Below are 13,832 nucleotides of genomic sequence, written 5' to 3'. Positions count from 1 at the left end.
GGAAGTCGTAGCCCACCCACGGAATACAAATAAGGAGAACCATATGTGGGGAGATGAATTAGGTAAACTGCACAACATTTTTATTAGATACAATTTCACTTGCCTTGTGGATGGACTGCAAGGTGACACTTTGAAAATAAACTTTGAGCCACAGAAAGAAAAAGACCTCTGGTTAACACAGGATAAATCAGTGGAACATGGAATTACTAAACCAAATGAACAGTAACCGTTATGTTTTGTAGTTGTATTAGATTGACCAGAATGTGATCAAAATAAGCATCATGTCAATCATCCAGCCTGGCTGCATTAGACCTGACTGCACCAGTAATTAAGCCAGGGTTTAACTAGGAGTGTGTCTTTATAGGACTTGGCATTTTAAAGTCCATTAAGAGTGTGAACAAACGTTTAGTTTCACAGTTTATTGTTATGTTTGTGTAAAATCAAAACTTTTACCCCGTGGACTATTGACCGCATTTGTTTTTCATCTCTAATACAAATGTTCTCTTTTATAACACGTTTATAAAATGAATAACTACTCAAAATATGTTAAATACACGGTAAATAAATCATTATAGGAAATTAAAGGGTTCTGCAAGGCCGGGAAGCTTTGGGTTTGGAAGCCACCTGGCATTGAAAAATACACATATGTTCAAAATATGAGGTGGAATTTTTGTTGTCTTGCTCATACATAATGAGGAAAAGGTACTTTTTTTCTTGCATACATAAAGTGCTTAGAAACTGTTGACAATTATCTTAATAATAAATAAAGATTTTCTTTGAATCATAAAAGTTTATAAACTATTTAATATGGATGACTGAGAAAACCACTCCACTAAAATCAGGCTTTACTCAGCTTTGAACAAGAAAACAAAGTATAAAATATAGATATTCTGTGATTTCATCTGTCTCCTCGTATCGTTAGACAGCACGAACACCTCTGTCGGTGGTCTCAGAAGATCAGTGGCCCGTTACGCCAGCTTTTTGTTTTTGTTTTGCAGCATTTCCTGCTTGTTTGGTTTCCATTAAATAGAAAAATGACCAGAGTCATCAAGCATTTGCACTTTTCTGACAGATAGCCAGTCCCAGCCTGCTTGCAGCCTGCAAGATGAGCTCTCCTTACTAAATTTATCACATTTGCTAAACAAAAGAACATGGTCTAAGCAGCCGCTCACATGGACACGTCTGCTTTCTCAATCAGGTTAAGAGAATAAACATGTTTGTGGTAGAAAAAAGCTAAATATCAGCACCTGGAAACACATCTTGACATTATGTAACTGTGTTTATGTAAAGCCAACAGTATGTTGTGGCGTAAACGATAAACATGAGAGCACGATGCATGAATAATTGACAAGAAACCCTTCCCGGAACGTAAACTGCAATAGGTTGTGACCCTTTTTCAGCGTGTTTCTGAAGTGGCCACTGGAAGTGCCGATCTGATGAATGTCAGGGCACCTCTGACTCACTGCAGCCTGCTTTTGACCGCGGGGGTCTCAGAGGAGAAGCAGCCACTTTATGAATGTGCCCTGAGTATGGCAATTGTTACCCTTCCCTTTCATGTGGTCGGAGAGTTGCTGTCGAGAGGGCTGCGTAGTTTTGGAGAGCCTAAATAGGAGCTCATTCATAGCAGCTCCTGCCGTACAGAAAAGGAAGAAATGTGGCTGAATTGGAAAGAATCCATGATATTAAACAGTAGATGGGATTGTGAAGTGCTACGAGTAATCATGCCAGGCAACAGGCCGCAGGAATGCAAATCACCCCTCAAGCCAAGAGTTAAGTTAGCAGGTGGCCTCTTCTATTCACCGAATGTCAACACTCCTTTTAGATGGAGCCCACATAACATCTGGGCAGGCCAGCCACTGCTTTTAATTAAGTGAAATACAGTCACTCAATGTTCTGCCATGTCAGAGAAAAAAAATGTTATAAAAGTGGGAGGGTAGGGGGAGAAAAAGTGCAACAGTACATATCCTGTGTTCAGTAAAGGTCAACACAGTTGTGTAAATAAATATTAATCTTTAACCTAATCCATAGATTTCCAAAACTATTGAAAATAACTGCGTAATCAGGGTACTTCTCTGGAAATAGCACACTCTCCTGCATTTTTCTGGACGTTTTGCTAATCCTGAATGAGGAAGGAAATGCAAAAACACCCGCTCAGTTTAGTTTATGGTCTCCACTTTGTTTCCAGGGGTGAATCGTGGAGGAGATGGCAACATCCACGGTGTGAGTCTACAGAATGCAAGCAAGAACAGCGATGTGCCACACACGGCTCATAAATCTTGTGATGGATGGTATCTTTCCCCATAATCAGGAAGGGATTGCTTACAAAATGATATACCATTCTCTGCTGGCAGCCTCGTGATAATCACCCTTTTGGGCTTTGGTCTTTGGAGGTCACATTGCTTTACTGCTAGCACTGTACCACTAGCATTACACTCCCCAAGAGCATGTCAACAGGCTCAGTGGGTGGACCCCTAGTTTATATCATAGATGTCAAACATTTATAAACCTGAAATGGTAGTCCAGCAACAGCGTGTAAAACATCAGCAGACCTCCAAACTGAAATACAAAAGGACAACTTGAATTTGAAAAGGCTGGAGGACTTGCAGCTGGAGCAGAGGGAACAGCTCCAAGACGAATTGCATTTCTGCATATAGTTTAGGTCGATCAGTGCAGCAGGAAAAGCTGCGAGCTCAAGTGAAGGCAAAGCAAAAGAATTCTTTCAAGTGGTACATTTATTAAAATACACAACACTCTACATTAAGATATACTTTCCCCAAACGTGAGCTTGAATTAGTGTGAAGCAAAAGACGCTTGCAGCTCTGACAAAGTCCACAGCGGAATGAGAAAACAGTGTTTATGGAAGAGTTTCATTCTGCGCTGATATAATCCCCTTATGAGGACACACTGTGTTATAAAGAAACAAAAAAAGCTGGCTTGGAAAAGGTGAAACAGTTTCAGTGTTGAAAGACGGTGACAGCTTGAAAATAGCTTTGGCCAGTTTGGTTTAGATTAGAAATCACTCACTGTTTTTTTCTCCCAGTGATCCAGTTTGATTTAGAAAATTTCCGACACTCTGTTCAAGTTGGGATGTCGGTGCTAAGAGCGTCATTGTGAGGTCTCCCTTGTTTATCAGATTAACTTGCGATGCTGCATTTTGTGACATTATTCTCTAAGTATGAGTCATTTCTAATTGTTGGTCCATTATGAGAACAAACTAAGTACAAAATTAGCAGTGAAAAAAAAACACACATCATATACAAACATCCAAGTACAATTCCACATAGCTCAGTGAGCATTCATAGCACAAATGTTGTAAAAGGGGAAAAACAAGCAAAAGGGGAAGCGATCTTATGTATCATGATGACTCCAGTGAATAGTTAACTCATAAAAGTTATCATACAGATGTAAATAAGAGAGAGTATATGCCAGCGGACACAAAAGGTAAATGATAACTGACGTTAAGTAAAATCATCATTTTGTCCTAATCATTTTAAATATCACAATATTCAGTGCTATTTTTAAAAAAGAAAATAAATTAGGTAATAAAACTTTATATACATAATACTGTACATCACATCACACCTGCAGTAAATGTGTTTTCCAGCGATTCCCATACCAGATAGCATAAATTAAAGTTAGCCCGGGCCCCTAATGGCAGCCACAGGACCTAACGACCATATTTCTGTACTTCTTGAGGATAACGTTTGAGCTGTCGTCGAAATAAAGTACTGATATAGCGTTGAGCTTGGTTGGGGCACAGCATGGCTTTGGCACATTGTCAGGAAACATTAAATGGACCTATAAATGAGAGCATAAATTGGGTTTAAAAGAGGTGCGACAGCGGTGAGTTTTAAATGAATCATAACTGCTAAGAACATTATGGCGGCTTATAACGTGATTTTATTGCAATACACGCTAAAGAACACTTACCAGCGTTTGCACGATTGCGTGATTTGTTGCATTCATGTGTGCGTTGAGTGGAAAAGAGCATTCACCATCACAGTAAAAAGCTGCGTAGCCCTCAGGCGCAATGATCCAATCCTTGACAAAAAAAAAAAAGCTTGGTGATTTTTCTCTGTGTCACCTCATAATTTCAATAAAAATGTTAATTGTTCATTGTGTTATTACAGTTAGTTCTTCTGGGATATGAAACAATGTTGACATAAATGTCTTACCTGCCAGCCCAAATCTCGAAAACTAACATAAAGTTCGTGCTTCTTGCAGGCTTGCTTCTGTTCACTGGTGTTGTAATCTGAAAAAGTAAATGGTTATTAATCATAACAGAAGGTAATGATTGATTATGTCAATGAATATGGCATTAAGTGTCCTATCTCGTAGTTACAGGTGTTTTCTTTCCGCTTTGCCTTTACAAGGGGCAAACTAAGCAGGATATTTGTAATAGTCTACAAAGGGTTTCCTTCATTATTCCTTGAGATAATTCACGATTAATGAGATGAGATAATGAGATGTACAGGGCGATGCATTATAGGTCTCAATCACATTCACAGGAATGTTATTTCAGTTTGTAGTTTAGAAGCTAATGCCGAATAAAACTCCTTTGATTTTAACAGATTTAACAGACTTTATAAAGTTGTGTTGCTTTCTAGCTACTGAGGACAAACAAACAGAAGAAGATAAAAGACAAGAATAAGAGTCTAAAGCTCTGCAAATGAACCCTCCAAGCTGCCACGGTCATTACACCTCGCTATATGAAAGTAAAGAAAAGCATACAACAGCATACTGATCAACATTTTATGAATGGGGCTAAAAATGGAAGGTTTGTTCTGACATTTTGCAACAAAGAACAGGAATGGATAAAATCATAAAATCAAAAGGCTTCATCCTCTGGGGAGCATGGAGGGCGATGCTCAGCAGATGCTCATTATACACAACAGAGTATGTACACATGTTTCTTTTATAAGTTGAGACCGTGAACTGGTGGTCTGAAAAATCCTGAAAATGTCGGTCTGGTCAGTCAGTGTGGAGACGTTTCGCTGCAGGAAGTCGAGCTGGTTAGTCTGATAAATGGACGGACAGTGTGATGGAACAATGACCGGGTCGTTAGCGAGGAATAATGATGTGATTAAAATGTATCGTAGCTTTTTAACTACACCATAAAAGTGCACGAACCTCCAGTTTTTGGTGCCCTGGATGATTCTTGTTGATTAGTAGATTTATTGCGATTGTGGTTCTTTTTTTTCCCACCAGCAGCTCTGACAGAGCGCAGCAACACCCCACTGGCCTTGAAGAACGCAACCAGGAACGGCTGCTTGGACTGCGGCCCGTTCCTCCCAATGATTCCAGCAGATTTTATGTTGATACTTCGTCCTTTAGAAAAGAAAAGATAAAAAATGGTTTATTTATTCATTTTATGACTGCTTTCAAGGTGATTCTGAAACCCACCATCTTAAATACTAAGTCATGCCAATCATCTTTTTTCTTGACTTAGGCTCATTAATTGGTGGACAAGTCTGTAATGAATCTGGGGAAGATTATAAGTAAAAGGAACAAATTCCTAGAACAAAAAACTGAACTTGACTTGCCATCTACAGTCTCCGCACAGAGCTGCAGACCCAGGTTCTGCTGTGGGTTCATCACCCAGTGGTTACTGGTGGCCGTGATGTCAAACACTAGCCAGCCCCCATCTGATGCCTGGACCTTTTTGGAGTCCAGCAGGAACGTGTCCGCATCTCTGAGGGTAAGAAAAAACGATGTAACAACCACCTGATGCACACATACAAACAGCAACACAACCCAAACGTAAGAAGCTCCTCAGAGTAGATATATCATTATCCAGTGGTTTTTTTTATTCGTACATTTCAGTTTCTGTGGGTATGTTGGTTTTCAATTTTATTTCTCCTGCATTTCAGAGTAGTGCTTGTCAAACAGATGGTGAAATGAATGTGGTCACTTTACTGCGGCATTACAAACAAACCTTAAGTGCCTGCTACAATGCGTTAAGCTGTAGAACAAATAAAAACTGTCTGTCCACCTTAGTGTTGCATAGCTTTAATGGGACACGAAAAAGAAACCACATGCTTCTTTGAGGGCATTTAGACTGAGTCCAAAAGGTCTTAACCAGTTAGTCTGGAACAGATAAACGAGGTATCACTGACTAATCACAAATGGATACTTTAGCCCATTCTCTACCCAGCAGAAGCCAAAATCTGAGCGGCTTTTATTAGCTTTTATTAGTAAAGTATCTCTTTATCCTTTTGAAAACAAACAGTGTTCTCTAAAAAGACCTTCAGTATTGAAAACTGCTGATTTGAGGAGCAAAAGCAATTTGGTCATTTGTGTATGCCAGCCTTTAACTGAAGATAAAAAGAAAGCACCGGCACTATTGTTGAAGAAGCTGCGACTTAAATAAGCTAATAAACTGCAGAGTTGTGTGGTGAAACGCGTGCCAAGATTTCAGCTGTGATTGGCAAAACATTTCAGGAGTTATGACTCATGTATATCGGCCCTTGTGTATTTTTAACATGAGCCTGACATAAGGCATCAATCAGCCCCGAGTTGAAAAAGCCCCGCTTCGCAATTTGCATTGGATTCCTTTCAAGTGGCGGATCGGATAAGGCAGCGCCTGTTCAGTTTTTGTGGTAACGTGGGGCTGGTTGAGGAGAACCAAGATTTTCCATGTGGCCCCAACAGGTCAGGGATTATTCTTGTGTTTATTACAGGTGTAATAAAACTCAACCTCATGTGGAATTCCACCGTCCTTAAAAGTGACGTACTGCTGAACTTCCTCTTTGAAATATACAGTATTAAGCTTATATCCTGTGATAATTTAGTTTGTGCAGGTAGGAATTCGCCATTCCCATAGCCATAGCCAAGAGGAAAATGTTTATCCCACCCCTTCATCTGTGATTACTGGATGTACTGTTCCACAGTGAGTGGATACCAGGCATAGAGGTAACTCCTCTTTTTGGAAAAGTCTGTCTCTGTTCATATGCCACTATTCTCCATTAGCAATTTATGTTCAGTAGCAAAGGTCAGCACCAGTGCAGGATGTAGTGTGATGTTGATGGAGCGGAGTGAGTGGAGCTCAGGTTGGTGTGTGGTTGTCTGACTTTAAAGGCACCCCGTTGAGTTTCTGACTACCGGTACTGCAGCTACAGTATATGAAGCAATATGTTTTTAAGAGGTTTTGTTTAGTATCCTGTTCTCTTCATGCACAGAGGGACATGCATCAAAAGCTCACGGCAGTAAAGTACTGAAAGATTTTGCAGGGGAAAAAGAAAAGCGCTACAGTAGCCACCAAACATGGATATAAACAATATCGTGTTAAAAATGTTTTCTAAGAAAGGAAATGCATTCAACATGCTCATTACACCTCAACGATGCACACAAAGCATTTTGGTTAATCACATCCCCAAACTAGTGAGTCATTGTTAACTTCTTTACTACTAACTGCACCCCTCACTTAACCCTTATAAAGGCATTTTTTATAGTAGGAACTGACAGGAGTTAAGCTGGCTGGACTTTAACTGGGAACTTAGCTATTCCTGCACATGGTCACTGTCTTAAACCTTTAAGACACCCAAACAATCATAACGTAACCACTAGAAATGACCAACTAAAAGCCTTTGGCAGTGACCACACCAAGTATACAGTGCTAACATCCTCTCTGATATGTTAAAGAAAAAGCATAAAAGAATATGTACGGCTTTCCAGACCAATAAGTTGAGGGAAAACGTGAGAAGACGGACTGTTTTAAAATCACATATTCCAACGTTGTGTCTGAGATGTTAGACACACACACAGCAGGCTGGGAAAGAGCTGTTCTCCTCTGTGAGCACTAACAAAAACATACTATTCCCCGTGAAAACGTGTGTGAAAACTTAAACTGAGCACTCTTCCCCTTTAAGATGGCAGAGTCCATTGACTTGGACCTTTTCAAAGCCCAGGAGGGCCATATCTCCCCTTCAATCACCCACACACATTTTTGGCAAGCAAATGTGGGCCCACTTTTAAGTGCACCCTTGTGTATTCAGCTATGTCATGGTTTAAACTTCCGGGATATTGTTAAGACAGGCAGGTGGTGGGCATAACAGTGACCACGGGAGCACCCGAGGGAGCCCCCTCCCCCTAATATGGGCCCTCATGGTTTCATCTGGGACACGGCCAGCTTGGCAGGCAACACAAGACGAGTGATAACTGATGGACCTTCCAAGCTTCGTAAGTGGCCAACTTGCTAATGGAGTTCTCTTTATCCGAGGACTATATTTGTAAGGCAGACATGGTGCGAATGAAGGAGAGCAGAGTCGCAGATAGAAGGGCGTTCTGAGCGAGTGGAAAGTTTGTCCAAGACAATAGCTGTTGGACTATTTGTCTTTCTAACCGTGAAATGAGATCTAAATATCACACATCTAACAGCTCTTCTTTTTGTTGTTCTTTTCATCAGCTTGAACACAGGATGATGTTCACTGTCCTCTTGGTGTTTCACAACCTTTCAAATACCTGAAAACTTGAGACTCTTTAGTAAAACATCAGTGTCTTTTTACCCTCAATAAAGGGAATCTATAGAGAACTGTCATGTTTTAGAAAATACTCCAAGTCTCACGCTCATTTTGCTGAACTAGAATTTCAGGAGTACTGGCAGTAAAGTGTCCTCAAAGGTAAAAGTACTCCTGTAGCGTATTACTGGGCTACAATTACTGATTTAAGATCTGCACTGAACGTTTTAGCAGGTCGAGGCAGAAGCTAATTTTAGCTACTTTATATATTGCTGGTCGCAGAGCTGCAACAATCAGTCGATTCATTGATTATTATTAACTTACTGACATTAAATCACTATTTTATAACCATAATCGATTATTTACAGCAATTCCTGACATTCATTCTGAGTCGTTTTTCAAGAAAAGGTGTCCAGATTTTATGATTTCAGCTTGTCTGATGTGAATATTATCTTTATAACTAAATATTTTTGGATGTCACACTGGGCTTTGGGAATCAACTTTTTCTTACCATTTTCTGGACCCAACAACTACTCTAATACTCTGTTAAGTGAGAAATTATCATTAGTTAGGGTTTTATCTGTAACAATGCACTATTTTCTGTTTGCTGGTCGTATATTTTGTATGTGAAATCTTAATGTTTTGAGTAGCCATTCAAGATTGTGCTTAAATACGGGACTTGCCTTTAGTGTTTGGTTGTGGGTGACTTGGCACTTACTTGTTCTGATATTCCTTGATGACTTGATATATGGAAACCTTCAGAGTCATGTTGTCGTAACGGGAATGACTGCGATCCTTATAGATCCGAAACTCTGCAGCCGTCACTGCCTCTCCATCCGGGATCTGAGTCAGATCAAAACGGAACTCCTTGTAGTGTCTTCGTTGGTGAGAAAAATCTTTATCTTTCTCCACTGGGAAAGAAAAATATTTCATGATGAATTGCATTTTTACTGGCAGCAAAGCTCCCCCTGATAAAAAAAAAAAAAAAAAAAGCTCCTGAACTGCTTCCTCAAAAGAGAAAATATGCCGACATTAACACACAGAAAAAAGAGTAATGTATCACATCTTCTTTTACATTCCGGGTCCAATCCAAACATTTTGACTACCAACAAAAGCACTTTCCAGTTCATTAAATCAGTCAACTGAATACAGGTAGCAGTTCCCAGACAGGCCCTCTACTGTGTGCCTAACTGCATTCTCTGGCCATGATGAATGGGCTGTCAGTTAAGAAAAACACGCTGATTTCAATTAAAGACACTTTCGTCTGCTCCTCAAGTGAGAGAAAAGACCAGACAGGATTCTTCCACGTCATGTGAGCGTCTGCGCTGACCTCATTTCTGACCTCATACTGACCTCCTGTAGGCTTCATACAAAGGGCTAAGGGTGTTTAATGACCTTCAACCTTTAAAATGAAATATTTCTAATGTAATGAGGAACAGACGGGGCCATTTTTAGAGCTGCCATTTAAAAAAAAAAAAAAAAAATCTTTAAAGACTCATGACATGTAGGATTCTATCATTTGGAAATAAATAAAATGTACAGCTTGCTTTTTCAAGATGTTACATCTATTTTTGGAGATAAAATAAAGCCTCTCAATGTAGTGACTTTAATAACAGCATCAATACACCACAGCGTATCAACAGGTCGCCCATGTTGACTAAAGACACTCTGGCAATACTAAGAAGTGGCCGCCGACTGTCTCACACCGCTGCCTGGTAGCAGAAGAGAGGCATCTGGCTGAGGTCAGTGGATTTTCTGACATCGGTGGTGATATCATGCGGTGCATTTCCCTGATATTTTATCGAGAGGGAACGCCTGCGGTTACTTAGCACAAACAGGTCAGAGGTCACGTCTGACTTTCACCCACCGAGTGTGTTCCATTATATTGGCCACGGCCGGTAATCTGAAGCAGAAGTGCCACTGAGAGCATTTAACTTTCAAATAGCTAGATTTAAATAATAATGATTTCACTCTCTGCTGAGGGTGAGCCTCGTGCGTTCTTAACGTATTGCATATTAATTGGATTCAGCTCCTACCAGGACGGCATCCATATTTTGTTAGAAAGATTAACAAAGGATTTGCAAGTTTCATCGTTCAGTCTCATGAACGCACATGAATTTTACAGCTTTATACACTGAAAGTTAAAATAGCTACAGTAAGCATGTTAAACGGCGTGAAACGCCACATAGACGTTTGTGAAACAGTTGAGGTCAGTAGCTATATTTGAGTGTACTGTAATAAAGACAGAGCCCCATTGAACACCTCACTGACAGTCCCCAGAACGAGTGCAGAGCTTTCAAGGCTGACAGTGTACATGCCCTGGTATAGTGGTAAGTGGAAACAGATGGGCTCAGGCCAAGGTGAGGGATTATACTTCCAAGTAACTCTACACAAATTCACTTGTGCATGTTTTACTCTATATTTCATAGAAAATAAAATCCCTAACAGCACAATAGCGCCACTATGTAAAGTTTATATATGGTTGATTCTGCAACTGTGAGGAATATTTGAAGTCTCATTACAGGACAATAAATGCCAAGAATAACACAAATATGAAGAACAGAGCTACTGCTCTCTCGCAGTGACAGACTCTCAAGATATACAGGCATCCGTCAATATCACTCCCCTTTTAACAACAGGAAATCATTTAGACCAATTTTCTCAAGGTCAGACAGTCATCTGATAAGCTGCTCTGAACTGCTGGGTTAAGGGTCGCTGCTACTGAACAAACACAATCATTATACAGATCAGCTGCTTTTTAATAGAAAGCAGCACAAATTGAAAAGGTCAAAATGTTGAGTCTAATTCTGTTAAACACAAAATATTTCACTCAAGGTTAAAACAGCTGAACACATCAGAGGCCAGATGAGGGCCGATGTCTGAGAATGCTCTCATATATTCACATTTAGATGTAGAAATATGTATATATATATATAGTTTTAAAGCCATTATAGAGCTTTTTATAGCTCCGATTATTTCAACAAAATCTACATGTTGCCAAAAGTAATTACCTGCATGTGCTGATAGAAACACAACACACAGGCCAACAATCATGTGAATGAATTAAAACCGTCCCAGCAATAAAAACTGATGAATGCTTTCAGTATTTTATAGTTCTTTATCTGCTGTGGATGCAGATCTTTGTAAAGTCCTCACCAATTTTCTTCACATTGGAGGGAAAGAAGATGAAGAGAAACATGAGCTGGAGGATTTTTTTTTCCTCTGATAAAACTGAGATGTGCATTTTGCAGCAACTCTAAATGAGAGTGAAACCAGGCATCACCTGCGTCACGGTGCCAATTAATCACTTCGTTTTGGATTAAATGAACGCGGTGGGAAAAGCACCCACTTTAACACCACTTACCTAAATTGACAAAACTCATAACCATGTCGGCGTCATTGAGGAAGGTGGTGTCGTGCGCTGAGGTGAGCGCGGGGCTGTGGCCTAACAGAGGCGCCGCGCGGTACGGCTGCGCCACCCGGGAGTACCCGGCGTGCTGCGGGCTGTAGTAACCTCTCTTGGAGTGCCCTTGAGCCTTGGCACTGAAGCTCTTCCCCGCGCCCTGGTGCGCCCCCTGCTCCTCCTCCTCCTCCACGGCCATGGCGTTGTACAGGTCGAGCATGAAGAGCGGCGCGGAGGACGCCTGCTTCCCGGGAGAGAAGGGCCTCGGACGGTGAGGCAAGCCCAGGATGGAGAGGATCTCTCTCTGGATCTCCCTGCGTTCGTGATTGCGCAACCTCCTGTAAATAAAACTGGAGTGCACATGGTTGTCACTTAACCCGCAATGAGCGCAGGACAGAAAGCTCAAGCAGCTCCACGCAAGTCCAAGAACAGCTCGGTTCAAAGGTGTCATCTTGACCGAAATTTCACTTTGGGGCGTGAAGTTGAACTACATCGCTCTCAGAGAGGAGAATAAAATACTTTATATTTCTGCCAATAATCATAGACTCTCCATATTGGACAGACGCACCACAACTTTCACGGTGGTGACTGGAGAGGCTTTTTTTTTTTTTTTTTTTTTAACCAGTCAGCCTTTCTACAGATGAGGTATCAGCTTGCAGAAAAGTCGCCGCTCCTCTCCTGTGTGCGAGGCTCCTCCAGCGGTATTTACTCCTCCAGGGTCCATCCAAAGTCTCCACCACACCAAGTATTTATGAAGCTGTGACCCCGTCCCTCACCTTACTCCTCCGTGATGCAGAAGCGCGTAGGTACGCCCATAACGTCGAGGGATAACCCGGAGTTTCCAGCGGATGAAATGTGTTGAAGTGTGTCAAAAATGAGCAGAGAGGAGCACTCAGCTCATGCCCCGGCTCGCATTTTTCTTTTTTTTCTCTCCCCCTGAGAGAGTTTTGGGGCTAGTTGCCCTCTGAGTCCATCCCACACTCAACTTTTTGTTTTTGCATCCACCTCTAGCGGCCGCAATAAAACTTCAGCCCGGTCCCATGATGAATGTGGCGGCTCAGGAGTGTAAAAGGAGACACTTGAAATCCGAGAGGCCGTCTTAACGAGTGAAAGAATAATGACAGAGCCTTTTAATCACCTCAAGTTATTGAAGTCTGTGTGTTTATGGGAGAGGGCTCCAGCTGCATTCACCACCAACAGCAAGGAACCTGTTTTTATACTGTTTGGGCTTAAACATGATCCACTGGGATGCTGTAAAACATTATTTTATTAAAAACAAACAAGCTTGTAATGTGCTGCAGGGACAGAGATGCCACAGTACAATCATAATGCCTCTATAGGAACAGATCAGGGGGGATATAAAGATAACACGAAGACTGATAAGGATACTGCAAATTCAGTATTTAGAGCCACAGACCTGCTGCAGCAGATCTCTGTAGTCTACAATGATTTCCTCCTCCATGACTGTAAAAAAAAAAGCTGGATTCTTGAGTTTAGAAAAGTTAATTTAAAGAAAAGTCCCTTAATACAGAAAGCTCCTCTCTCAGAGGAGCATTAAGTAAACATTACGTTGAAGTCAGTTTGCTTGGATAATTAAAAACAGGAATAGTCAGAGGTTTCCATGTGATGGGTGGCTGCTGTCCAGCATGAAAAAGGTAAAGTTATTCCTGGACTATGTTACCACAGAGTGCCATCTAGTGTACGAAGCTGCAACAGTCGATGGCTGTTTCTCACACACACACACACACACACACACACACACACACACACACACACACACACACACACACACAGCATACAGGAACTTTTATGGCCAAGTTTCCAAGCGCTGCGTCCTTAGAGGGACGCCCAGGTGATGATCTCTTCCACGGCCATGTTGTTCCATGACTATCACTCCTCCATCCTTTCTGATGCTGCTGTAAAAAAAAAAAAACATGCCAGCGATCTCCGCACACACCACACCCAAAGCATCG

At 41.2% G+C, this 13,832-nt stretch overlaps 1 protein-coding gene across 1 annotated transcript; it reads right to left on the bottom strand.

Annotated features, from left to right (window-relative positions):
• Positions 1 to 2,756: 2,756 nt before the first annotated feature.
• On the bottom strand, positions 2,757 to 12,335 carry bmp5 (bone morphogenetic protein 5). Its single transcript, XM_070840564.1, has 7 exons — positions 11,821 to 12,335; positions 9,175 to 9,367; positions 5,544 to 5,692; positions 5,131 to 5,328; positions 4,176 to 4,252; positions 3,931 to 4,041; positions 2,757 to 3,798 (listed from the first exon to the last, which is right to left on the bottom strand). Exons 1-7 carry the CDS (start codon positions 12,308 to 12,310, stop codon positions 3,649 to 3,651), a joined length of 1,368 nt encoding a protein of 455 aa, XP_070696665.1. The 5' UTR covers positions 12,311 to 12,335; the 3' UTR covers positions 2,757 to 3,648.
• Between the last annotated feature and the right edge of the window lie 1,497 nt (positions 12,336 to 13,832).

Source organism: Pempheris klunzingeri, chromosome 12, assembly GCF_042242105.1.
Source record: "Pempheris klunzingeri isolate RE-2024b chromosome 12, fPemKlu1.hap1, whole genome shotgun sequence".
NCBI classification, from domain to species: Eukaryota; Metazoa; Chordata; class Actinopteri; order Acropomatiformes; family Pempheridae; genus Pempheris; species Pempheris klunzingeri.
This window is presented reverse-complemented; position numbering and strand designations above follow the sequence as displayed.